The 27,814-nt window shown below is 39.7% G+C and overlaps 1 protein-coding gene across 1 annotated transcript in view; it reads right to left on the bottom strand.

Annotated features, from left to right (window-relative positions):
• LOC133614818 (uncharacterized) overlaps positions 1 to 27,814 on the bottom strand; it is a 148,436-nt gene that overhangs the window by 56,957 nt on the left and 63,665 nt on the right. The window contains exon 3 of the mRNA XM_061973088.1: positions 9,965 to 10,022. Coding sequence (XP_061829072.1) covers positions 9,965 to 10,022 — 58 coding nt within the window. The remainder of the gene's footprint in view (positions 1 to 9,964; positions 10,023 to 27,814) is intronic.

Here is a 27,814-nt window from a genome sequence, read left to right as displayed (position 1 = left end):
TTCAAGGACCGACAAATCGAGTAGGACAAAACGGCGCTGGCCAAATACTCTCATCAGAGAATCACGTTTAATATAAACAGTGGGGTTTGTAACAATTAGGGAGGTTTGTGCCGTGTTGTCCTCCTACAAAAACAATATCAAAACAAAATTATATTTTTTTCCCCATCTTTTTCCATTTTAATACATTTCAAAAAAAGGTCCAGGGAGTCCAGTACGCAGGTTGCAGATGCCCCCGCTCTATATTAATATAGGTTTTATGATGGCCAGAATGATTTACATTTCAATACAAATCAGTGGAATTAACAACAAAATAGCTGGTCCACTTTGCATCAACGATGGAGCATTTTATGCTGGCTGTTAAATCGCAAGTAATGGAAAGCTGAAGAGGAGCCATCTTTGAAAAGACCTTCGTTATTTCTATTCAAACAAAACTGAGGGAGGTCATTCTGTTCTCAAAGAACTTAATGGGTTTTTTTTTTTGTACTACTATAGTCAAGGACAGTTTGAGGGGTGCAAGCAGTAATCCGCTTTGATTGGTAGTGCTGGTGGTCCTTTCTGGCAATATCTGCTTTATATACAATATATATATATATATATATATATATATATATATATATATATATATATATATATATATATATATACACTGGGAACGTCTTTAGTGTAGAAGCTGTCAGGAGCCCAGGTGGATGATAATGATAAGAAGATGTAAGCGCAGCAGTGTAGGACAGAAAGAAGGAGAGCTGGAAATAGTCTTCTGTCCCTCATCCTCATTATCTCTACTATCTTCTTATTTTTTGGGGGGGTGGGGGGGTGAAGACTAACCGGATCCATCAAATGGCACAATGACATGGAGGACGTTTGATGATGAGAACGAAGTCTCGACAGGGATGAGGAAGCATCCGTCGGAGTATGTGTGGTGCGCCTTAGATACAGCCGGCAGCTCACAGTCACACAGCTTTTCCTGATTAAGGGGAGAAACAAGCAGCCGGAAATGAAAGTCTTCTTTAAAAAAAAGACCTTCTAACCTTGTGTGATTAGAGACATGGGGGACGAGGAGGACATCCTGGCACACATTATAATGGTGCCTCTGTGAGTATTATAGTATATAACCTACTCAGTGGCCTAGTGGTTAGAGTGTCCGCCCTGAGATGGGTAGGTTGTGAGTTCAAACCCCGGCCGAGTCACACCAAAGACTTTAAAAATGGGAGCCATTACCTCCCTGCTTGGCACTCAGCATCAATTTATTTATTATTCTTTACAATAAAAAAAATAAATTTACTTGAACATTGATTTAAATTGTCAGGAAAGAAGAGGAAGGAATTTAAAAGGTAAAAAGGTATATGTGTTTAAAAATCCTAAAATCATTTTTAAGGTTGTATTTTTTTCTCTAAAATTGTCTTTCTGAAAGTTATAAGAAGCAAAGAAAAAAAAAAAATGAATTTATTTAAACAAGTGAAGACCAAGACTTTAAAATATTTTCTTGGATTTTCAAATTCTATTTGAGTTTTGTCTCTCTTAGAATTAAAAATGTCGAGCAAAGCGAGACCAGCTTGCTAGTAAATAAATTAAATTAAAAAAGTAGAGGCAGCTCACTGGTAAGTGCTGATATTTGAGCTATTTTTAGAACAGGCCAGCGGGCGACTCATCTGGTCCTTACGGGCGACCTGGTGCACGCGGGCACCGCGTTGGTGACCCCTGGTTTAGCACCTCTCTGTGTGCAATTTCTACTTTTCCACCTACAGTCTGAATGCTTCTGTATATATGTATATCGTATAATATTTAATATCTAAACAACATTCGTTCCCAGGACTGGACTGTGCACCTTACCTGCTTTTGCACTATTTTTCTTTTCTTCCTATGTTTTGCATATATGTAGACAGTCGCACTGATACTGGAGTTGCTTTTAATCTCATAATACCTGTGTATGGTGACAATTAAAAAGGCATTCTATTCTATTCTATTATAGCAATAAGAGAAATGACCATAATGTCATGTTACAGTATGTTTATTATTATGGTAGTTTGCAGAGATAGAAATGTAGTACCGTATTTTCCGGACCATAGGGCGCACCGGATTATAAGGCGCACTGTCGATGAATGGTCTATTTTCGATCTTTTTTCATATATAAAGCGCACCGGATTATAGGGCGTATTAAAGGAGTCATATTTTGTACGTTAAATTAGGAGTGCACCAACTGTATGGAAGTATGAGCTGTCTCCCGACTAAATTGCAAGATTAAACACATTATTTTATGTAGCAAGTGTCACAATGAAACCAAAAAAATCCAGCCAAAGCATATGGTCTTAATCGCGAGCATTAACTTATAGCTAGAGATGGACGTACCGTATTTTCCGGACCATAGGGCGCACCAGATTATAAGGCGCACTGCCGATGAATGGTTTATTGTTGATCTTTTTACATTTATAAAAGGTGCACCGCATTATAGGGTGCATTAAAGGGGCCGTATTATGATTATTTTCTAAAAGTAAAAGACTTCCTTGTGGTCTACATAACATGTAATGGTGGTGCTATGGTCAAAATGTTGCATAGACATCATCTTCAAGTCACTCTCTGATGGCTACTGAATTCACTACTTTTATAGACACCGACTGAACTATTGGTGATCAAGTCATGTCAAATCAAACAGTGCCAAATTTAAATTCCTTTAATGCTCGTGACGCCACTTCCAGTTGCAGACTAAACACTTGGCGAGGAAACAATCAGTCAAGCTGCACTTAAATTGCCTTTCGGTAATGTTACAATTTTCCCTGCCAACAAATGAAGTATGCCTGATTTTTTTTTTTTTTTTTTTTGTCGTGTCCAGCTTCTCAGGCAAATCATAGAGTTGATGTAGATGCCCATATCGGCTGTTCAGATTTACTTTACAAAAGAGAAATGTAAGATAGTTCTCTTGTTGCCTTATTTGTATTTGACTTTATTAAATGTATTTATATTTATTTATATATATATTTTCCATGCCAACAAAGAAGTATGCCTGATAGACAACAATCAGACCTAATGTAGGGCTTTGCCATATACCATATTTTCCTGACCATAGGGCGCACCGGATTATTAGGCGCCCTGCCGATGAGCAGGTCTATTCAGGTCTATTTTCATACAAAAGGTGCACCGGATTATAAGGCACATTAAAGGAGTCATATTTTTTATTTGTTCTAAATGTAAAAGACTTCCTTGTGGTCTACATAACATGTAATGGTGGTTCTTTGCTCAAAATGTTGCATAGGTGATGTTTTACACATCATCTTCAAGTCGCTTTCTGACAGTCGCTTCAGGATGCGCCGTTTTGTGGGCGGTCTTATTTACGTGCCTCCACTTGGACAGCGTCTTCTCCCCGTCATCTTTGTTGTAGCGGTGTAGCGTGCAAGGACGGGAGGGGAAGAAGTGTCAAAAGATAGAGCTAACTGTTTTAATGACATTCACACTTTACGTCAATCAATAATGGAGCAGCATCTTCTCATCCGTGGATCAATAGTGCAACAACAACACCCGAAATGTGTCCCGTGAAAAACCGTCCGACCGGAACTCTCTAAAAACTAAAGTTCCTTGGGTGAATAATGTAAACTCACTACACCGGTATGTTTTAGCGCTTTCATGGTGAGTTTACTGACAGATATAAGTAAGAACTTTACACTACTTTATATTAGAAATGGCAACAGTGGAGGATGAATGTCACATAAGAAGATAGAGAAAAAGAAGAAGCTTATCGACTACAGAGTCGGCGCGAATCACAGAGGTGCAATTTTTCAGGACTTATGCAGATCCCAAATACAGATCAGCAGGTACCAGAAGGTAAGAAATGTTGCTTTTGCATAATATTGCGAAACTAAACGGCAGATAATATGTCTTACCTTATACACACACCATAATAATACTCCTATGTTGAAGCACAGTACAATCCATCAAGCAGTGTGGCTTCATAGCTCACCAAAGCACTACTAAAACATTTTGATAGATTTTTGAGCGCCGTGTGTAATGTTCTATATTTTAACTGGAACATATAAAATGTTGGTGTTGTTTACTTGAGTCATATTGCAGTCTACACGTATCTCTTATGTGTGACTGCCATCTACTGGTCACACTCATCATTTCACCATGTACCAAATAAAATAGCTTTGAGGTCAGTAAGCACAAACAAAATTATTCCGTACATTAGGCGCACCTGGTTGTAAGGTGCACTGTCGAGTTTTGAAAAAAATAAAAGGATTTTAAGTGCGCCTTATAGTCCGGAAAATACGATAAGTGTCAACATATTAGACACGGCTCTTTTCTTTAATACAGATCCAATATTGCATTTCTTTAGATCAGGGGTGTCCAAAGTGAGGCTCCGGGGCCATTTGCGACCCGTAACACATTCTAAAGACAAAATAAACACTTCCCGGATTAGAACATTCCACACCAAAAAATATTCTGGCTCAATTCTCCCAAGAAATTGGATCTGAAAACCAAAAATGTCAGATGACCTGTAGACCTGCAGACTAGTATTTGATTATTTTCATGTGCCTTGTCATGATGAATATGAATGCGGGTTTCTTGCAAAATATGGTAAGTTTTTAAGTGTGTTAAAGCCCTTAAACATGTTTTAATTTGGAATAATAATTACTAAATACTTTGTCTCAAAGTGTTAACATGTGCTCAAGGTTTCCTTACCATTATTGCTATGCTGTCTATTACCATTATTGCGATGTTGTCTATTACCATTATTGCTATGTTGTCTATTACCATTATTGGTATATTCATTCTTCCTACATTGTTGATACAAATTATTGTTACAGTGTAATAATTATTGCTACCTGTGGTAATGCCACTATGATACAACAGTTGTATTATAAACCTTAAACAAAGTAAGAGTGAAACTCAATGTATTTATCACTGAAAGGAGAACTGGGTGTGGGATTAAATACATTATCTTCTTCCCACTCCCTTTTATGCAAAACGGGACAATCATGCATTAATACTGTACATTACCTTTTGCACTATATTAATTTATATTATTATATGTTGTCAACTTTGTACTTTTTTTATGTGATTGCCTGAAATAGATAAATAAATGAAAAAAAAAAAAATAGTAATGAAAATAATGATAATAGAAATAATAAATGTAATATTTTAAAAGCCTGGCTTCATAGTAAAAGGGTGCATGTACTAGACTGGCCTGCCTGTAGTCCAGACATTGAAAATGTGTGGTGCAATATGAAGGCTAAAATACGACAACGGAGACAACTGTTGAACAACTTAAGCTGTGCATCAAGCAAGAATGGGAAAGAATTCCACTTCAAAAATGTGTCTCCTCAGTTCCCAAACCTTTACTGAGGGTTGTTAAAAGGAAAGGCCATGTAACACAGTGGTAAAAATGCCTTTTTTGCAATGTGTTGCTGTCATTAAATTCTAAGTTCATGATTATTTGCAAAAAAAAACATCAGTGTGAACATTAATTATTTTGTGTTTGCAGTCTATTCAATTGAATATGAATTGAAAAGGATTTGCAAATCATTGTATTCTCTTTGTATTTACCATTTACACAACATGACAACTTCACTGCTTTTGGCTTTTGTACATGCAAAATCCTCATTTAAATAAGGCGGTCTGCACCACTTTACATTTGCACATGGAGTCTTAGTAAATCGCAAGCAACACGTCCACTGATAGCACGTGCTATTTTATAGATTGCACACGCTGTCTGGCGCGTGCTTTGTAGTTCTTAGTACATCAGGCCCTGAAAGTGTTAAGATATTCTAATTAAAACATACTGGCTATGTTTCAATATTTTTTTTACAGCATTCCAAGTTTGTGGTAGATTAGAATGCTGCAAGTTACCAGAATCCTTTAGGAGAAAACAACAATCAGAAATGACGTTAACTACGTTTCTTTAATATTGCTAACGCAACCAATTTGCCTTTTTCTTGAGTCATTTCCAGCCAAAAGACAACTCTTCCAAAAATCACTTAATTGTGTGAATATTTATGATACTTTGAGCAACAACACACTGGTAGTGACAAACCTGACTGATAGAGCCATCCCCAAAAACATCTGCAATCTTCACGGATTTAAAAAAAAAAAAGCCATATTTTTAAAGCGGGAAGAAATAACAAATGCTCAGCGCTGTCGCTTGTTCTGGAATAACAACTCCTTTTTCCAGTCTATATGCAAATATTTTTGCAGGACACTAATGGAGTCCAACCTACAAAGCCCACCTAGATTATCGTATACACATGCAAAACATTTGTATTTCCACCAGCACCTTGTTTTTCCAATACACCTTATGCACCTTATGGTTATTTAACTCAATTCTTGTCACATTTTCGCTAAACTAAAAAGCTGCAACCGGATTTCACTATTTTTTTCCTCTTTTTACCTCAGTTGTAAAGCCAAACATCAAAGATCCTCTATGACAGGGCCCTGTTGTTGTTTTTAAATGACTACAGTAGTACCTTAACTTACAGAATGAGTTTGTGGTTGTGTGAAGGAGTTCTTAACTCAAAACATTTGTATTTCAAATAAATGAAACCTATTAAAATCAATTGATATCTGGTGCATGGGCCCTAAACAGTGCAGTTTTACCAGGTAGCATGGCTTTTAAAAAGAAAAGCAGACTTGGATACTAGGTACTGTATAGAAAACAATACAATGGAATGTACTACTAACGACTACAGTCGTTTTATGAAGTAATATCATAATAATGTGCTTTGGAAAGTGAACATCTACGGTATCTGCTTCTGCGTCAAACACACCATCAACAGCTTTTCTATATTTTCATGGATAAATGTTCGCTGATATTTCAATGTCTTTGGCTGGCGTTTGACTCCTCCTGCGTCTGTGCAAACGAGCAGCGATACGCTCGTACAGCTTCGGCACGTCGACTAAACAATCAGTCACGTTTTTGATGATTTCTTTCTTCAATTCAAATAATATCATCTTCCTATTATTCTCGGCACTGTCCTTCACACTCACTTTCTTCTTTCCGATGGTTAGATAACAATAAGTTACCTTATTTTACGGACTATAAGGCGCACCTAAAATCCTTTAATTTTCTCAAAACTCGACAGTGCACCTTATAACCCGGTGCGCCTAATATACGGAATGATTTTTGTTGTGCTTACCGACCTTGAAGCTATTTAATTTGGGACATAATGAAATGATAAGTGTGACCAGTAGATGGCAGTCACACATAAGAGATACGTGTAGACTACAACATGACTCAAGTAAACAACACCAACATTGTATATGTTCCATTGAGAATATAGAACATTACACACGGTGTTCCAAAATCTATCAAAATGTTTTAGTAGGGCTTTGGTAAGCTATGAAGCCGCACCGCTTAATGGATTGTACTGTGCTTCAACATAGGAGTATTATTATGGTGTGTGTATAAGGTAAGACATACAAACCCCATTTCCATATGAGTTGGGAAATTGTGTTAGATGTAAATATAAACAGAATACAATGATTTGCGAATCATTTTCAACCCATATTCAGTTGAATATGCAACAAAGACAACATATTTGATGATCAAACTGATAAAAAAAAATTTTTTTGCAAACAATCATTAACTTTAGAATTTGATGCCAGCAACACGTGACAAAGAAGTTGGGAAAGGTGGCAATAAATACTGATAAAGTTGAGGAATGCTCATCAAACACTTATTTGGAACATCCCACAGGTGAACAGGCAAATTGGGAACAAGGTGGGTGCCATGATTGGGTATAAAAGTAGATTCCATGAAATGCTCAGTCATTCACAAACAAGGATGGGGCGAGAGTCACCACTTTGTCAACAAATGCGTAAACAAGTTGTTGAACAGTTTAAGAAAAACCTTTCTCAACCAGCTATTGCAAGGAATTTAGGGATTTCACCATCTACGGTCCGTAATATCATCAAAGGGTTCAGAGAATCTGGAGAAATCACTGCACGTAAGCAGCTAAGCCCGTGACCTTCGATCCCTCAGGCTGTACTGCATCAACAAGCGACATCAGTGTGTAAAGGATATAACCACATGGGCTCAGGACCACTTCAGAAACCCACTGTCAGTAACTACAGTTGGTCGTTACATTTGTAAGTGCAAGTTAAAACTCTCCTATGCAAGGCGAAAACAGTTTATCGACAACACCCAGAAACGTCATCGGCTTCGCTGGGCCTGAGCTCATCTAAGATGGACTGATACAAAGTGGAAAAGTGTTCTGTGGTCTGACGAGTCCACATTTCAAATTGTTTTTGGAAACTGTGGACGTCGTGTCCTCCGGACCAAAGAGGAAAAGAACCATCGGGATTGTTATAGGCGTAAAGTTGAAAAGCCGGAATCTGTGATGGTATGGGGGTGTATTAGTGCCCAAGACATGGGTAACTTACACTTCTGTGAAGGCGCCATTAATGCTGACAGGTACATACAGGTTTTGGAGCAACATATGTTGCCATTCAAGCAACGTTACCATGGACGCCCCTGCTTATTTCAGCAAGACAATGCCAAGCCACGTGTTACATCAACGTGGCTTCATAGTAAAAGAGTGCGGGTACCAGACTGGCCTGTCTGTAGTCCAGACCTGTCTCCCATTGAAAATGTGTGGCGCATTATGAAGCCTAAAATACCACAACGAAGACCCCCGGACTGTTGAACAACTTAAGCTGTACATCAAGCAAGAATGGGAAAGAATTCCACCTGAGAAGCTTCAAAAATGTGTCTCCTCAGTTCCTAAACGTTTACTGAGTGTTGTTAAAAGGAAAGGCCATGTAACACAGTGGTGAACATGCCCTTTCCCAACTACTTTGGCACGTGTTGCAGCCATGAAATTCTAAGTTAATTATTATTTGCAAAAACAAAAATAAAGCTTATGAGTTTGAACATCAAATATCTTGTCTTTGTAGTGCATTTAACTGAATATGGGTTGAAAAGGATTTGCAAATCATTGTATTCCGTTTATATTTACATCTAACACAATTTCTCAACTCATATGGAAACGGGGTTTGTATTATCTGGCGTTTTGTTTCACAATATTATGCAAAAGCAACTTTTTTTACCTTCTGAAAATTTGTGCGCATGTCCGCCTTTGTAGTGCGCGACGACGCCGTAGTCGATAAGCTTCTTCTTTTTCTCTATCTTCTTGTTATGTGACATTCATCCTCCTCCACTGTTGCCATTTCTAATATAAAGTAGTGTAAAGTTCTTACTTATATCTGTCAGTAAACTCACCATGAAAGCACTAAAACATACCTGTGTAGTGAGTTTACATTATTCACCCAAGGAACTTTAGTTATTAGAGAGTTCCGGTCACAGGACACATTTCGGGCGTTGTTGTTGCACTAGTGAGCCACGGATGAGGAATGCTGCTCCGTTATTGATTGAAGTAAAGTCTGAATGTCATTAAAACAGTTAGCGCCATCTTTTGACACTTCTTCCATTCCCGTCCTTGCACGCTACGCCGCTACAACAAAGATGACGGGGAGAAGACGCTGTCCAAGTGGAGGCACGTAAATAAGACCGCCCACAAAACGGCGCATCCTGAAGAGACTGTCAGAAAGCGACTTGAAGATGATGTGTAAAACATTTTGAGCAAAGAAGCACCATTACATGTTATGTAGACCACAAGGAAGTCTTTTACATTTAGAAAAAAAAAAATCATAATATGACTCCTTGAATGCACCCGATAATCCGGTGCACCTTTTGTATGAAAATAGACCATTCATCGGCAGTGCGCTTTATAATCCGTTGCGCCCTATGGTCTGGAAAATACAGTCTGTCCATCTCTAGCTATAAATTAATGCTCGCGATTAAGACCAGATGTTTTGGCTGGATTTTTTTTTTGTTTCATTGTGACCTTGCAACTTAGTTGGGAGACAGCTCTTACTTCCATACAGTTGGGGCACTCCTAATTTAAAAGTACCACTGTAATGGTACCGCCACCGGAATTTTTCCGTTAGGCATACAGCATAATGCACTTGTGTAATGCACCTGATTGCGACGTGTCGTTGTCATGGTCCAGGGCCTCCAGCACCAAAGAGAAGGACTTCTGTGGAGAACAGAGAAACAATATTCAAAAATGTATGCAAAAATTATCCAAAGTCATTTTTTTGTTGTATGAAATCAATTAAAATTCATAGCCTTATGCAGGGATACGCAGATAGACACGGTGCACTGAGCTATACCACCTTAGAGATAAGAGAGAGGGCATGCACTCTTTCTTCTGATGAATACATTCATGCCATAACATACCTCCATATGCATACTGCTCCTCCAACCATCATTTCTTATCATTTCTATTTACTATTATGGGATGGTTGTCACCCAAAGGGCTGCAATGATGTACAGGTGACATTGTGAGAGTCGGCGTGGATGTAATAATGTGGTAACAAATAAGTCTGATGAAGGTGGGGAGGAAAACACAACACTCGGAAGATAAGATGAAATCATTTGGAAGGACCCCCGGTGTTGGTCACATGTTCAGATATGTGAACAAAAAAGCTCAGAAAGGAAGCAAAACAATCAGAAGGCGATACAAGAGAGTAAAAAGATTAGTGACTATTGAAAAGAGAGGCGATAAGATGACACACACACAGTCAGGTTCAAACACTGATGACATCTATTAAACAGACAAGAAGCAAGGAATCATGCAGAGACAGAGTTAAATTTAGCTCAATGAGGAGAGACGTTTTGGGCTGTACTCTTAGTTACAGAACCTACTTACGCTCTAAGGCAGTGGTTTTTCAACCTTTTTTTGAGCCAAGGCACATTTCTTACGTTTGAAAAATGCGGAGGCACACCACCAGCAGAACTCATTAAAAAACGAAACACAGTTGACAGTAAAAAGTCGTCGTCGCAATTGTTGGATATGACTTTAAAGCATATAAGCATCTTGTCTCAAAGTAGGTGTACTGTCACCACCTGTCACATCACACCCTGACTTTTTTGGAGTTTTTTGCCGTTTTCCTGTGTGTAGCGTTTAGTTCTTGTCTTGCGCTCCTATTTTGGTGGCTTTTTCTCTTTTCTTGGTATTTTCCTGTAGCAGTTTCATGTCTTCCTTTGAGCGATATTTCCCGCATCTACTTTGTTTTAGCAATCAATAATATTTCAGTTGTTTTTATCCTTCTTTGTGGGGACATTGTTGATTGCCATGCCATTGTCTTTGCTCCACAGTAAGTCTTTGCTGTCGTCCAGCATTCTGTTTTTGTTTACTTTGTAGCCAGTTCAGTTTTACTTCCGTTCTGCGAAGCCTTCCCTGAGCTTCAATGCCTTTTCTTAGGGGCACTCACTTTTTGCTTATTTCTGGTTTAAGCATTAGACACCTTTTTACCTGCACACTGCCTTCCGCTGTTTCCAACATCTACAAAGCAATTAGCTACCTACTGCCACCTACTGACATGGAAGAGTATTACACGGTTACTCTGCCGAGCTCTAGACAGCACCGACACTCAACAACAACACATCATTTGCAGACTATAATTACTGGTTTGCAAAAAATAGTTTTAACCCAAATACGTGAAATTAGATAATCTCCCACGGCACACCAGACTGTATCCCACGGCACACTAGTGTGCCGCGGCACAGTGGTTGAAAAACACTGCTTTAAGGTAACAGTCCCACGTGCTCCTCTATTTATTTGGGAGGTTCCTGGTTACATCACTGAGGCTGTTTCTGAGGGAAAGGGGGTAATTTCAGCAGCCCCAGTTGGACACAATATATGATTATTCATGAAATGGAAATGTGCTGACACTCGTGATATCGCCCTGTCTCTGCTTTGTCTGCGTCACGGTACTCGATGTTCTGGACACAAACACTGTTTCGAGACGACTCGCAATATTGGATTTGCAAGTTGTCTCTTTGCACAGATAGAAAAGTACAACTTCAGCACAATTGATAATAACTATAGCAACGGCCTTTAAGCATTAGAGCGGTGTGATAACTTACACATAATTATTCTAACATGCACACACACACAAACACACACACCCACCCACACACACACACACACACACACACACACACACACACACACACACACACACACACACACACACACAGACACGGGCATGGTGCTAATGAGACATGCAGGGCAGCAGTTCATTAGGGTGAGCAAAGAGAAGACAGCTGGCAGATGCACCATTTTAAAATTCATTATTTACTTCTCAAGAAAAAAAAAGAGCTGCAGGAAAACCGTGTGTAACTTAAAAGATGCAATTTAAGTCAATTATGCGTCGTCTATGAGCCCAGAGAAAGAGTTGGCTCTCAGAGAAAAAAAATAAGGCTAGAGTCAAAATAATGATGTAATTTACATGCTCAAGGTCCAATCAGTTCATTAAAAAAATACAAAAGAAAAATGACCATAATTATGTAAATAGTGGCCGGCGTGTGATCAGACTTTAGGATCGAATTCCTCTGAGGGTAGGACTGCAGCTACCGATTATTTCAGTATCGTGTAGTTTGTCGATATATCAATTAAATCCGATAAAACACACTTTAAAACCCAAATGCGTATTTTAGGGAAAATTGTTGAAATATACAAGTATTTTTCTGCTTGCTATAACCTTAATTTTTTTCCTAATAAATGCACATAATCAACATTGAAATTGCACTTTTAACAAGTGTGCATTCATCGAAAATAAAATAAATATAAAAAACTTTCCACAGTTTGCCACCACATAGATCGCAGCACTCACACGCCACCGCTCTCATGTGCACTCTATTGCAGCGGCCGTGTGGAAACGATGTTTGTGTATTTAAAGTTCCAGGCACTCCAAGGGGTCCGGATTCCATCTTTTTATTTTTATTTCACAATATTGTAAACGATTTATCAAAGAAATAGGATATGAATAAAAGCTTATTTTAATCAAATTAATCACTTTAATCGATTAATCATTGCAACCCAATCTGAAGGACTATTTACCTCAGTGCGTACTGCAGATTGAGTTAGGAACAGAGTTCAGCTGGGTTATGTAGTTTACCATCTATAAACCAAGGTCATTATAGTTATCAAAAAAAGGAGTCATTTTCTAATAGTTGAGACATGTAAAATACTTATCATGATGATAAACATAATTTCTTGATTTATTTTATTTTTTAAGAGGTCATTCCTGTTATGTCCCAATGTATGTTGAGACAATTTAAAGTAAAAACATAAAAATATAGGCAAAAAACTATATACAGTATACCAGTATTTCTTAACTGGCGGGACAGCTTGTAAAAAAGTTGTCAAGGGTGAGTTGTGTGAGATGACGGAGGTTGTAGTGATTTTAAGCGCGGACAAACAAGGAGGCAGAGTATTTAACGATTAAACAAACAAAAAGCTGGAGCAACAGGGAAGTGCTCGGACTGGACAGACTACAAAGCAAACAAAACGGAATGCTGGAACACAGCAAAAACACTTACGAAAAATGTGGAGCAAACGGCGTCCACAAAGTAAGTGCGTACTTGATCTCAGCATGGAAAGAATCATCAATAATGTCCCGACAACCAAATGGTGTCGCAAGCTCAACTTGTATAGTGCTAATTACCAGCAGAAAACAGGTGAGGGGGAAAAGTGCTCAAAGACAGACGTAAAGCTGCTGCAGGTAAGGAGAAAACAGGAAGTGAAAAACCACAAAATAAGAGCGCAAGACAGGAACTAAAACTACACACAGAAAAATACCATGAAACGGCATGATCTGATAAAACAGATCATGACAGAAGTACATTGAGTAGTCAATATTGTTCATTTATTATTTATTATTCCATTATTACAGGTGAAACAGGACTATTTTTTATTTATTTATTTATACATTATTCCACTGCTTTTCCTGTTCAGGATCATAGGTTAGCTGGGGTGGCCCTAGCTCATCTGGTATTGTGCAACCTTTGGTATGTACTGTATACTCAATGTACATACTTAAGTCAAACATCAAATTGTGTGGTCTTATTTAGTGCAATGTGTTAATGTTTACATACAGTTGTAAAAAAATAATAATGTCATGGCTATCTTAAGTTTCCAATCATTTCTACAACTCTTATTTTTTTGTGATAGAGTGATTGGAGCACATACTTGTTGGTCACAAAAAACATTCATGAAGTTTGCTTCTTTTATGAATTTATTATGGGTCTACTGAAAATGTGAGCAAATCTGCTTGGTCAAAAGTATACATAATGTTAATATGTGGCTACAAGTCTGTATTGTGGCCAAACAGCTAAATTTTTGTTTCATCTGACCACAGAACTTTCCTCCAGAAGTTGTGTACATGAGTGCCATGTACACAACTCGCTGCCTAAAGCGAGTACGCAACATCCTGAAGGACAGATACCACCCAGCACATGGCCTCTTCAACCTGCTACCCTCTGGAAGGAGGTATAGATCGATTTGCGCCAGGACCACCAGAATGTCTCACAGTCTGTATCCCCAGGCTGTGAGACTGCTAAATGAACAGCCTGCCCCTTTGCTGCCCCGGACCATCTTATTACCTCACTCTTCACCACCTCAATATTTGTGCTCTGGACATTGCATTGCTGCAACATCAACGTAACACCCATCAGACATCCGACTGTTCCCACCCCCACGTCCCTCTATTCGCCATCTTCCTAACAATGCTAAACTGTAAACTATGGTCAACCTGCATTTCAATGCAGTTTCTATGCCGCTGGACAAAGCTCAAACAAAATCTCGTTGACATGTATGACTTAAGTGTTATTATGACAATGATGGTTGATGATGATGGTTATCTTTGTCCATGTGGTGTCAGATGAAACAAAAATGGAGCTGTTTGGCCACAATACCCACCAATATGTTTGGAGGAGAAAAGGTGAGGCTGTCACGCCAAATTTCTTCCCCCTACAAAACCCTTCCCCCGCCCATTTACTTCCGGGGTCATTTTGTCTTACGTCATTTCCTCTTACGTCATTGACAGCGATCGATAGAATCCAAATCTACTGAAAATGGTGGTGTCACTGAATGACATTTGTCTTTATCTTTACCAGGGGACTTATGTCAAACACCAGCAGGCTTTGAAAAATTCTAGGCGGAGTGTTAGGGAAAATTTCAGGCGGAGTGTTAGGGCCGCTGCTGGGAACTTCTGTCAAAACGAATCAAAAATCGTTTAATTCTCCGTCAAAAGTGCAGTCAGGAATATCCTCAAGTTAAATTGTCCGATTAATACAGACGTTTTGTTAACGCTATATTATAAAAAATTTAAAAAAACAAGTATCCTTCCAGCGACGGGCAGTCAAAGCCGAAGTGTTATCGATCGCTGTCAATGATGTAAGAGGAAATGACGTAAGTAAGAGGAAATGACGTAAGAGGAAATGACCCCGGAAGTAAATGGGGGGGGAAGGTTTTTGTAGGGGGAAGAAATTTGGCGTGACAAGGCCTTTAATCCCAGGAACACCATGCCCACCGTCAAGCTTGGTGGTGGTAGTATTATGCTCTGGGCCTGTTTTGCTGCCAATGGAACTGGTGCTTTACAGAGAGTAAATGGGACAATGAAAAAGGAGGATTACCTCCAAATTCTTCAGGACAACCTAAAATCATCAGCCCGGAGATTGGGTCTTGGGCGCAGTTGGGTGTTCCAACAGGACAATGACCCAAACACACCTTAAAAGCGGTAAAGGAATGGCTAAATCAGTCTAGAATTAAGGTTTTAGAATGGCTTTCTCAAAGTCCTGACTTAAACGGGTGGACAATGCTGAAGAACCAAGTCCATGTCCGAAAACCAACAAATTTAGCTGAACTGCACCAATTTAGTCAAGAGGAGTGGTCAAAAATTCATGCAGAAGCTTGTGGATGGCTACCAAAAGCGACTTATTGCAGTGGAACTTGCCAAGGGACATGTAAGCAAATATTAACATTGCTGTATGTATACTTTTGACCCAGCAGATTTGCTCACATTTTCAGTAGACCCATAATAAATTCATAAAAGAACCAAACTTCATGAATGTTTTTTGTGACCAACAAGTATGTGCTCCAATCACTCTATCACAAAAAAATAAGAGTTGTAGAAATTATTGGAAACTCAAGACAGCCATGACATGATGTTCTTTACAAGTGTATGTACACTTTTGATCGCGACTGTATGTGGTCGTGATGTCATCGGTACAGGAAAGGCGCGTCTGAAAGAATGACAATTTTTTTTTTTGCTAAGTTTGGAACCCTGCAAAGGTCCCGCTAAACACGTCCCACCGAGGTCAACTCCCCCACAAGAGCTGATAAGAGAAGAAAGAAGGGCTTCCTGACAACCTTTTCCAAAACACACAAGCAGCAAATTAGTCTGTGACGTCAGGCGGCCATTAGAGCAGGCAAAAAGCCACCATAGGGACAGCAAACTGTCAACAAAGGTGACGTTGGCCTGCTGGTGATGGAGTGACAGCTTCACTCCCTTCTGACATCGCATCGATAATGTGTTGTCAAAGCAATGACAAGTGGGAAATGACATCATGGCAAATATGGGGGGGGAATCATTAAGCACCATCTTCATGTTTGTTTGGACATCCAGAAGTAGACAGGACTCTTCCTGGGTTAATGAGCATGATGGAAAACAACAGGAATATACCATTTTTCACTCTGGTGAAGGGGGGCACACAATGTCAAATTCAATACCAAGAAATTACCAATGCAATTGATAGTAAAAAAAAATGTGCGGCAGCAGTGTTGATGGATCTAACTAAAGCATGGGTGTCAAACGCTGGCCCGCGGGCCAAATCTGGCCCGCCGTGTAATTTCACTTGGCCCTTGAGGCGATATCAAATTAACACTAGAGCTGGCCCGCCGATTATATTCAGCGGCGGTGCCGCGGTAACACCGCATTCACCGCTAATTCTCACACTTGCCAACCCTCCTGGGAGACTCTCAAATTTCAGTGCCCCTCCCAAAAATCGTCACGTCCGCTTTTCACACAGTCCAGCGAATGCTGGCCCTGTCACATAATATGTGCGGCTTCAGCACGCACACACACGTGAATGCAACGCATACTTGGCCAACAGCGATACAGGTTACACTGACGGTACCCGTATAAATAACTTTAACACTGTTAGAAATATGCGCCACACTGTGAACCCACACCAAACAAGAATGACAAACACATTTCTGGAGAACATCCGCACCGTAACACAACATGAACACAACAGAACAAATACCCAGAATCCCATGCAACCCTAACTCTTCCGGGCTGCAATATACACCCCCGCTACCACCAAACCCTGCCCCCCCAACCCCGCCCGCCTCAACCAACGCACGTGTGTTTATGTTGCGTTACAGTGCGGATGTTCTCCCAAAATGTGTTTGTCATTCTTGTTTGGTGTGGATTCACAGTGTGGGGCATATTTCTAACAGTGTTAAAGTTATTTATACGGGCACCGTCAGTGTAAACTGTATCGCTGTTGGCCAAGTATGCATTGCATTTACGTGTGTGTGCGTGTTGAAGTCGCACATATTTTTTGTGATTGGGCCGGCACGTTGTTGGAATGGATGAAAAGCAGACGTGACGACAGCTCGTGGAGGACGATAAACACAGTGCCTTTAAAGCACGCCCCCAAGACTGTGGTCCGTGTGGACTACGAGATATAATGACTGATGAACAACTTCGTTCGATAATGATAGATGCCTCAGCTCAAAGCCTGAGCCCCGACATTAATGAACTAGCATCCAAGAAAAGATGGCAGGTATCTGGCTTGGGCACATCAGATTAGATCAGTGTGTTGCAAACTGAGCAGTTTAAAGTCCTGAATGGTTGGTTTATTTATTGTTATTTTATGTTCTAATTATTAGCCTGTGGAAAAAGTTTATGTTGATATTTACCTCAGAAGGCTGCAAATAGAAAAGAGGCATTCAATTTTTATTTAAATTGTATTTGATATGCCATTGATATTTTTTAATTATTATTGTTATTATTTGAAACTCGATTTTGCATGTCACTATAAAGTTACTGTATATAAGCCTTGCTTATTAAATATTAATGCAAAACTTGTTTGGGTCCCTATTAAAAGGTTAATTTGTTCAACCTTGGCCCACGGCTTTGTTCAGTTTTAAATTTTGGCCCACTCTGTATTTGAGTTTGACACCCCTGAACTAAAGCATTTGTTCAATAATCACAATATTTGTATTTAAAAAAAATAGATATGGCATCAGAGGGTTGGTCTTAAACTGGATTAAAAGTTATTTAACAAACAGGAAACAATACGTGAAGCTAGGCAAACACACGTCTGCAACGCTAAATATAACCTGTGGTGTACCACAGGGATCAATGCTAGGACCAAAATTGTTCAATCTTTACATAAATGACATTTGTAAAGTTACAAAAGAGTTAAAGTTAGTATTATTTGCGGATGATACAACTGTGTTTTTTTTCAGGAGAGAACACACAGAAGATAATACAAATAATAACAAATTAAAAAGATGGTTTGACAAAAACAGACTATCTTTGAATCTCAGTAAAACTAAAATAATGCTATTTGGTAACAGTAGAAGAGAAAGACGGACACAAATACAAATTGACGGAACAGACATTGAAAGAGTAAATTAAACCACATTTGTAGGTATAATGATTGATGATAAATTGAATTGGAAATCTCATTTAAAACGTATACAACATAAAGTAGCAAGAAACATGTCAATAATGAATAAAGCAAAACATGTTCTAGACCATGGGTGTCAAACTCTGGCCCGCGGGCCAAATTTGGCCCGCCGTGTATTTTCATTTGGCCCTTGAGGCAATATCAAATTAACATTAGAGTTGGCCCGCCGACATTATACAGCGGCGGTGCTGCTGTAACACCGCATTCACCGCTAATACTCATATTTGCCATCCGTCACGATTTTCCCGGGAGACTCCCAAATTTCAGTTCCCCTCCTGAAAATCTACCGGGGCAACCATTCTCCCGAATTTCTCCCGATTTCCACCCGGACAACATTATTGGGGGCGTGCCTTAAAGGCACTGCCTTCAACGTCCTCTATAACCTGTCGTCACGTCTGCTTTCCCTCCATACAAACAGCGTGCCGGGCCAGTCACATAATATATGCGGCTTTTACACACACACACAAGTGAATGCAAACCATACTTGGTCAACAGTCATACAGGTCACACTGAGGGTGGCCGTATAAACAACTTTAACACTGTTACAAATATGCGCCACACTGTGAACCCACACCAAACAAGAATGACAAACACATTTCGGGAGAATATCCGCACCGTAACACAACATAAACACAACAGAACAAATACCCAGAACCCCTTGCAGCACTAACTCTTCCGGGACGCTACAATATACACCCCCGCTACCACCAAAACCCGCCCCCGCCCACCAATTTACCTCAGAAGGCTGCAAATAGAAAAGAGTAATTAAATGTTTTATTTAAATGTTATTTAATATACCATTGATGTTTTTTCATTTGTTTTTTGAAAGTTGATTTTGCACTATTAAGTTATATAAGCGGTGCTTATATAACTGTGCTAAAGCAAATCAGTGTAGCAAACTGAGCAATAATGTTTTATTCATGCACTTTCTCTTGCTACTTTAAGGCTTGAATGTTTGATTCATTCATTATTGTTATTTTATTTTCAAATGTATTACTAGCGTGTGGAAAAAAGTTTATTTTAATATTTACCTCAGAAGGCTGCAAATAGAAAAGAGGAATTCAATTTTTATCTAAATTTTATTTGATATGCCATTGATATTTTTTAATTATTATTATTATTTGAAACTCGATTTTGCAGGCCTCTATAAAGTTTATAAGCCTTGCTTGTTCAATATTCAATGCAAAACTTGTTTGGGTCCCTATTAAAAGGTTAATTTGTTCAACCTTTGTTCAGTTTTAAATTTTGGCCCACTCTGTATTTGAGTTTGACACCCCTGTTCTAGACCAAAAATCACTTCATATTCTCTACTGCTCACTAGTGTTACATATCTGACTTATTGTGTAGAAATATGGGGAAACAACTACAAAAGTACACTTCATTCCTTAACTGTTTGTAACCTATATGTGCTACAAATCTATGTAAAGTATATGGGGTGGTACGGGCTAGGAACAGAAGACTAGAGTTTTGACTCGGAGAGAGAAGGCAGAGCTTGAATTGCAGTTTGGTTGGCAACGTGTATTAAAGAATTAGTGATGGACAGCAGATATATACACAACAATGAGTTGAATGGCCATTCAACGTGAGAGCAATTTGAAGAAAAACAGTTACTATATACATACATACAATTTCAATTCAAGTATTCAATGTCTCTGGATCTTGTTTAAATCTCAGCTCAGATAATAAAGGTCTTGGAGAAAGGTTTTGGAGAGAGTAAAGCAGTACAGTCCATGTGCTGCGGTTAAGGGTGAAAATGTGTAGAAGGTGGCTGGAGAGCCTCCTACCAGCCCAGACAGAACAGGTGGTGGGGTTCCTGGCTGGAATCTCTCAAGAACGATCCTTGTACTAGATGCTTTTTTCCCCTTAGCTCGTCATCATAAAGAGAAGCCTGGCCTGTGTAAGAACCAGGACCATCCTTATAAATCAATGTGTACACAAATCAAATATCTTCATTAAATAACACTAATTGCATTATAAGTAGTCAGAACAGGTTCTAGTTATTTCCTCAATATTGTACAATATAAATCAACATACATGTCAGAATCACAATATGCAATAAAGTGCTAAAATAACCACTAGCAGCATAAATATGACCTATACAATTCCGTCAGTGCACTAAATATGCTTATTATCAAACACATTTAAAAGTACAAACCCCGTTTCAGTGTGTAAAGGATATCACCACATGGGCTCAGGAACACTTCAGAAACCCACTGTCAGTAACTACAGTTGGTCGCTACATCTGTAAGTGCAAGTTAAAACTCTCCTATGCAAGGCGAAAACCGTTTATCAACAAAACCCAGAAACGCCGTCGGCTTCGCTGGGCCTGAGCTCATCTAAGATGGACTGATACAAAGTGGAAAAGTGTTCTGTGGTCTGACAAGTCCACATTTCAAATTGTTTTTGGAAACTGTGGACGTCGCGTCCTCCGGACCAAAGAGGAAAAGAACCATCCGGATTGTTATAGGGGCAAAGTTGAAAAGCCAGCATCTGTGATGGTATGGGGGTGTATTAGTGCCCAAGACATGGGTAACTTACACATCTGTGAAGGCGCCATTAATGCTGAAAGGTACATACAGGTTTTGGAGCAACATATGTTGCCATCCAAACAACGTTACCATGGACGCCCCTGCTTATTTCAGCAAGACAATGCCAAGCCACGTGTTACATCAACGTGGCTTCATAGTAAAAGAGTGTGGGTACTAGAAAAGAAGCAAACTTCAGGAATGTTTTTTGTGACCAACAAGTATGTGCTCCAATCACTCTATCACAATAAAATAAGAGTTGTAGAAATTATTGGAAACTCAAGACAGCCATGATATTATGTTCTTTACAAGTGTACTTTTGACCACAACTGTAGATACTGACCTCTGACAGTCTCAGCCCATCAAGGCTAGACAGACTTTCAAACAGAGACAAGAACATCAAGACATCAAAAACCAGACAATTACGAATGGCTTCTTCCTTCAGGCTGTTTGCTCGTCTTAATAGTGGCAAAGCTACAAAAAAAATAATAATTACATGACTTCCCTCAATAAAAACACTGCCAGGACATCTACGATGGCAAATTCCCATTTAATGAGAAGAAATCCTCCTAAACCTCACGTCCACTAATTGTCTACTATTCCCAGCATGAACCATGCCCCCGCTCATTGGTGCCCCCCATGCATCCCTCTCTGCATGTCGCTCAGACATGGGCCGGTCAAGTAGGATATCCCGACAAAGCCAGGCTGTACAAACACAGCTCTTGGACAGGAAGAACTCCCAACCCTGAGAGAGGAATTTCCCTTCTGAGCTCACACACTCATGCATGCACATTTACGTGGACTGTGCCATGACTCGCCGTCAGGACTGATGGAGACCAAACACAAGTTGACAGCGCAGAAGTAATGACTGAAAAGCTTTTCCATCGCACATTCTGAAAGTGTTTCTTAGGTTTGTTCTTCCACACCGAGCTCATCCAAACAGGGCTTTCATTGTGCACTGAAATCCATCCCTCCATTTTCGGGGTTGCGGGGTGCGGCTGGAGCATATCCCGGCTGCATTCGTGCCATCGCCACCTCATCACAGATAGACAGACAACATTCACACTTACATTCACACACTAGAGTCAATTTAGTGTTGCCAATCAACCTATCCCCAGGTGCATGTCTTTGGAAGTAGGAGGAAGCCGGAGAACCCGGAGCAGGGGTAGGGAACCTATGGCTCTCGAGCCAGATGTGGCTCTTCTGATGACTGCATCTGGCTCTCAGTTAAATCTTGGCTGACATTGATTAACACAATAAGTAATGAATAATTCCGCTGATAATCACAGTGTTAGATATAACGTTCAAAATATAAAACATTCTCATGCATTTTAACTAGGGATGCCAATAAATGCGTTAAAATGTAATATCGGAAATTATCGGTATCGTTTTTTTTATTATCGGTATCGTTTTTTTTATTATCGGTATCGTTTTTTTAATTATTTTTTTTGTTTGTTTGTTTTTGGTTTTTTATTAAATCAACATAAAAAACACAGGATACACTTACAATTAGTGCACCAACCCAAAAAACCTCCCTCCCCCATTTACACTCATTCACACAAAAGGGTTGTTTCTTTCTGTTATTAATATTCTGGTTCCGACATTATATATCAATATATATCAATACAGTCTGCAAGGAATACAGTCCGTAAGCACACATGATTGTGCGTGCTGCTGGTCCACTAATAGTACTAACCTTTAACAGTTAATTTTACTCATTTTCATTAATTACTAGTTTCTATGTAACTGTTTTTATATTGTTTTACTTTTTTTTTATTCAAGAAAATGTTTTTAATTTATTTATCTTATTTTATTTTATTATTATTTTTAAAAGTACCTTATCTTCACCATACCTGGCTGTCCAAATTAGACATAATAATGTGTTAATTCCACGACTGCATATATCGGTTGATATCAGTATCGGTTGATATCGGTATCGGTAATTAAACAGTTGGACAATATCGGAATATCGGATATCGGCAAAAAGCCATTATCGGACATCCCTAATTTTAACGCTTGTGTAATGTTAAACATCTGTTCAGTATTTTAACATAAAAGTGTTTCATTGTGAGGCATTAAAAGCCACAAAATGCAACGGGTCCATCAGACCCACAAACGCTGGCTGAGTAACAACACGGAAAATTTCTCTGCCAGTTTCTGCATCCCACAGGGATTCTTCTTTTGTGTTTCTGAACATGCGGTTTCCACACAAGGTTGCAACATTGTTTGTCAACACTGTCTGCTCTCATTTTCTCGCACATTTGACCCTCTGATGTTCTGTGTACCTACACTCTGTCCTCCTCCTGTCTAGGCCTGCTGTGTGTGTGTGTGTGTGTGTGTGTGTGTGTGTGTGTGTGTGTGTGTGTGTGCGTGTGTGTGTGTGTGTGTGTGTGTGTGTGTGTGTGTGTGTGTGTGTGTGTGTGTGTGTGTGTGTGTGTGTGGTACACAGAAAATCAATTTCCACACTTCTATTAGCCCCGGGTCCAGTGGACCCGGACATCTTATATGTAATAGAAATGTGTAGAGGGGGTTTATGGTGTGTGGTCATTAAATATGTATTCTGATATATGTTCTTCACAGAAAATGAGCCAAAGTCAGTGAGTCTCAGTCTGAAAAGTTAATTAATTGTATCATTCTTCTTTTAATAAAAAATTAAAACGTGTCCCACAGACCCGAACACCACACATCCGTTTTCTACTGCACCTGTTCAAGAAGTCGCATTAATGGTAAGAAGTATTTTTTTTTATTATTGGTTAGCTTTAGAAAAACAATGTTATTGAAAAGAATAAGAGACTTATTATACTCTAAAAATGTTGGTCTTACTTAAAAATGCACGCATTTAGTTGTATTCAGTATTAAGAAATATTATGTGGCTCTCTCGAAAATACATTTTAAAATATTTGGCTATCATGACTCTCTCAGCCAAAAAGGTTCCCGAGCCCTGACCCAGAAGGGAACCTTTGCAGTCCCGGGGAGAACTGCACTGAAATCAAAAAAGTTAAATGTTCCCAAAAAGTTAGAAGTTTACAGTTATCTAAAAGATCTAAGGTAAGATTAATGGGGCAATGATCATTCATTAATGAATCGTGCTCAATAAAGTCATTGATAATTAAAGTATTTAAATTGTAGCTAAATTATGTTACGCAAAACAGCATATTATTATAGCATTAACAATACGAATATACAGAACATTTGATATGTTGATTGTAATGTTGTATAGGCCTTAAAACTCTAACAAGTGTTGGACAAATAAATAAATAAAAATAAACAAATAATTCATGGCAAAAGCAAAATAAATGAGAGTGAAAGAAAGAAATATAAAAATTTAAAAAAATGGAAAAATAAAATGGAAATTCCACAACTACATGGCACAGATCACATACAAGCATAAAACGCATAAAACGTTAATAACTTTAATACAGGAGTGACCATTACGTCAATGGCGAGCTACCGGTCGATGGCGGAGGGTGTGTCGCATTACAAAAAATAGACCTAAAAATTATCGATCATAAATCTTCACTATGACATCACTTTGGTCACTTGATTGACATTCACGGCACTCGAGGGTCTTGTGAGATGACGCTGGCTGCTGCCAGATCATTATTAAGAAAAAAACGACCGACAGGAAGGCGAGAAACACTTTTTATTTTAACCGTACTTCCTGTCAAAAGCTTAAAGGGGAACATTATCACAATTTCAGAATTGTTAAAACCATTAAAAATCAGTTCCCAGTGGCTTATTATGTTTTTTGAAGTTTTTTTCAAAATTTTACCCATCACGCAATATCCCTAAAAAAAGCTTCAAAGTGCCTGATTTTAACCACCCGTCCATTTCCTGTGACGTCACATAGTGATGCCAACACAAACAAACATGGCGGAAAGAACAGCAAGCTATAGAGACATTAGCTCGGATTCAGACTCGGATTTCAGCGGCTTAAGCGATTCAACAGATTACGAATGTATTGAAACGGATGGTTGTAGTGCAGAGGCAGGTAGCGAAAACGAAATTGAAGAAGAAACTGAAGCTATTGAGCCATATCGGTTTGAACCGCATGCAAGCGAAACCGATGAAAACGACACGACAGCCAGCGACACGGGAGAATGCGAGGACGAATTCGGCGATCGCCTTCTAACCAACAATTGGTATGTGTTTGTTTGGCATTAAAGGAAACTAACAACTATGAACTAGGTTTACAGCATATGAAATACATTTGGCAACAACATGCACTTTGAGAGTGCAGACAGCCCAATTTTCATCAATTAATATATTCTGCAGACATACCCTCATGTCAGCAGGCCAGGGAAGCTAGGGTCGATATTCTTCTCTTGATCATCTTCGGGACGGTGTGAGCCAAGACATCCAAGGGGGTTTAGCTCGCTTGGCTGCGGGAACAAACTGCCGCCATTGCTTGCCGTGCTACCGAGGTCCTTTGTCCCTGAATTGCTCACACACTCCGGCAGATTCAATGGGGGTCTGGCGGCAGATTTCTTTGACTTTATCGTTGGAAATGCATCTGCTTTTATCTATAAAATATATATAAAGCATTTGTTTTGGGGCTTTCACCAAACCCAAGCTCTGTCTTACCTCTTGGTGAGGGTGGTCGCATTTTTCTCCGCTCCCTCCTTCCCTGCTTGCTTTCTTGTGTCCTTGTCTTGTCTGAACTTTTTTGAAGCCTCTTTCTTTGAGCTGTCCTCAAATCTAAATATCAAACACGGATATGATCAGCTGGACTCTCGACGCAATTGACAAAGTCTTTTCGACAAGGAAAAGAGGTTTGGGGGACCCTGGCTGCCCTGATGGAACCATTGCTGCGGGGTACGTGAGAGATTCCTGGGATAAATGGAGACTCATGTGCCTCTCAGTCCTTTCCATCGAGGACGTGGAAGACATCTACCTATTTGGAACCGTGATCGCGGGGCACCTGCTCATTGGGCTGGGCATTGCTCTGGTGTATCGTCAAATTCGGAAGACGATGGCAGCCACTCAAGGAGCCCAACAGCTGTTCATCGCAATGGAAGGATTGGATTGAGCTGTGGTAACACAGACTGGGGCGATTTCTGATTTGAATCGCAAAATGGATCTCATCTTGGAGAAGCTTGCTGAGAAGGAAGAATTAAATTGAATTTGAGAGATCCAGCACGGACACACAGAGCAGGCAGGTCATTGTTTTGACTGCTCGAAGAAAACAACATCTTACTCTACGATTTGACTCTCTCGAATGGCCTTGATGCTATCAGGAACAGGCTGTTCAGAAGAACTCCCCCGAGGACTCCTCAACGATGGACGCTTTTGACCTTCCTTTTTTAGAAAACAACCCCTGGTGTCGAACTTTGAGATCGGCCCCAGTCCACAAAAACATTTCAACATCTCACCCAAGTTAATGGGCATACATGCACGCACCCGCCCTTCCCCCAATCAACGCCTTCACCACTGCTTAATTCCTCTGGGGTTGTGGATGGCTGAGTAGCGCTTTATAGCGGCAGCCGGTCTCCAGGGCCCCAAATCCACACCACCTATGTTGCGAGTTGTTGTGATTACATGTATCATGTTTATGTGTGCCATGCTATTTGAGGTTTTTTCCTCGGACTCAGTCTGGACCCCTCCTGAGGGTCCAGCCTTAGACTTGATATTTTTTACTATTCCCCCTTTCCCAATGTCACCTTTTTCCCACCTTTTTTTAAGGAGCGCCGTAAGTGGCTGATCCGTTGGCGGTCCCGTCTTGTCCCCTTGTAAAGTATGTCTGCTCTTAGTGGGACTGTGCCGAAAATGAAATTTCAGTTCTTATGTGTCTTGTACATGTTAAAGAATGGACAACAATAAAGCATCTTGAATCTTGATCTTGAATCTTGATGTGTAGTACAGGGTGACACAAAAAAAGCGTTCATCACCTAAACTTGAATAACTTTTGAAATAATTAATAAATAATTTTTATTTTTCAGATTTACCAAGAAGAATTAATGTTCTAAAAGTTTAGAAAATGTCAACTTCGAGATGCCATGGACTACTGAACAAAAGACATTTATAGTTGAGGCCTATTTTCGGCTGAATTCTATCCACGCGGATCAATTGCAATTCAAAGAACGGTTTGGATGTCGTGAATTTCCTGCCCACACAATGATCTACAGATTGGGTCAACAAGTTCCGAACCCATGGGGCTATTAATAACCTCAATCGTAAAGATACTAACAGACAATCACACTCTGGACGACCGAAATCATCAAGGACACCACAGAACGTTGATGCAGTCAGAGACTGTTGTTCGCAGCCTACGCAAGTCTGTGCGTCGACGAAGTCAGGTGCTTGGAATGAACCGGGAGACTTTGCGGATAATTTTGATCGCAGATCTTGACCTCTATCCTTACAGGATACAGATTAAACAAAAGCTTACACTTGCCGACATGAGGAAACGAGTGATCATGTGCCAGTGGTTTTGCGATAAGATTGACGCTGCGCCAGACTTCCTTGACAATGTCTGGTTTTCGGATAAGGCACATTTTCTGCTGTCAGGTCATGTGAACTCTATGAACAACATCAACTGTCAAGTGCACTGCATGGGTCGCCATCTCCAAACATGGCATCATTGGACCATTCTGGTTCAAGGACGACAACGAGCGGTTTGTGACAATCAACACCGAGCGATATGTTCAGGTGCTTGGCAAATTCTGGACAGCACTTGGTCGACGAAGAGGGGTCGTCAGGGACCTCCAGTGGTTCCAGCAGGATGGTGCCACCCCCCACACCTCAAACGAAT

This window comes from Nerophis lumbriciformis, linkage group LG17 (assembly GCF_033978685.3).
Source record: "Nerophis lumbriciformis linkage group LG17, RoL_Nlum_v2.1, whole genome shotgun sequence".
Lineage (NCBI taxonomy): Eukaryota > Metazoa > Chordata > Actinopteri > Syngnathiformes > Syngnathidae > Nerophis > Nerophis lumbriciformis.
This window is presented reverse-complemented; position numbering and strand designations above follow the sequence as displayed.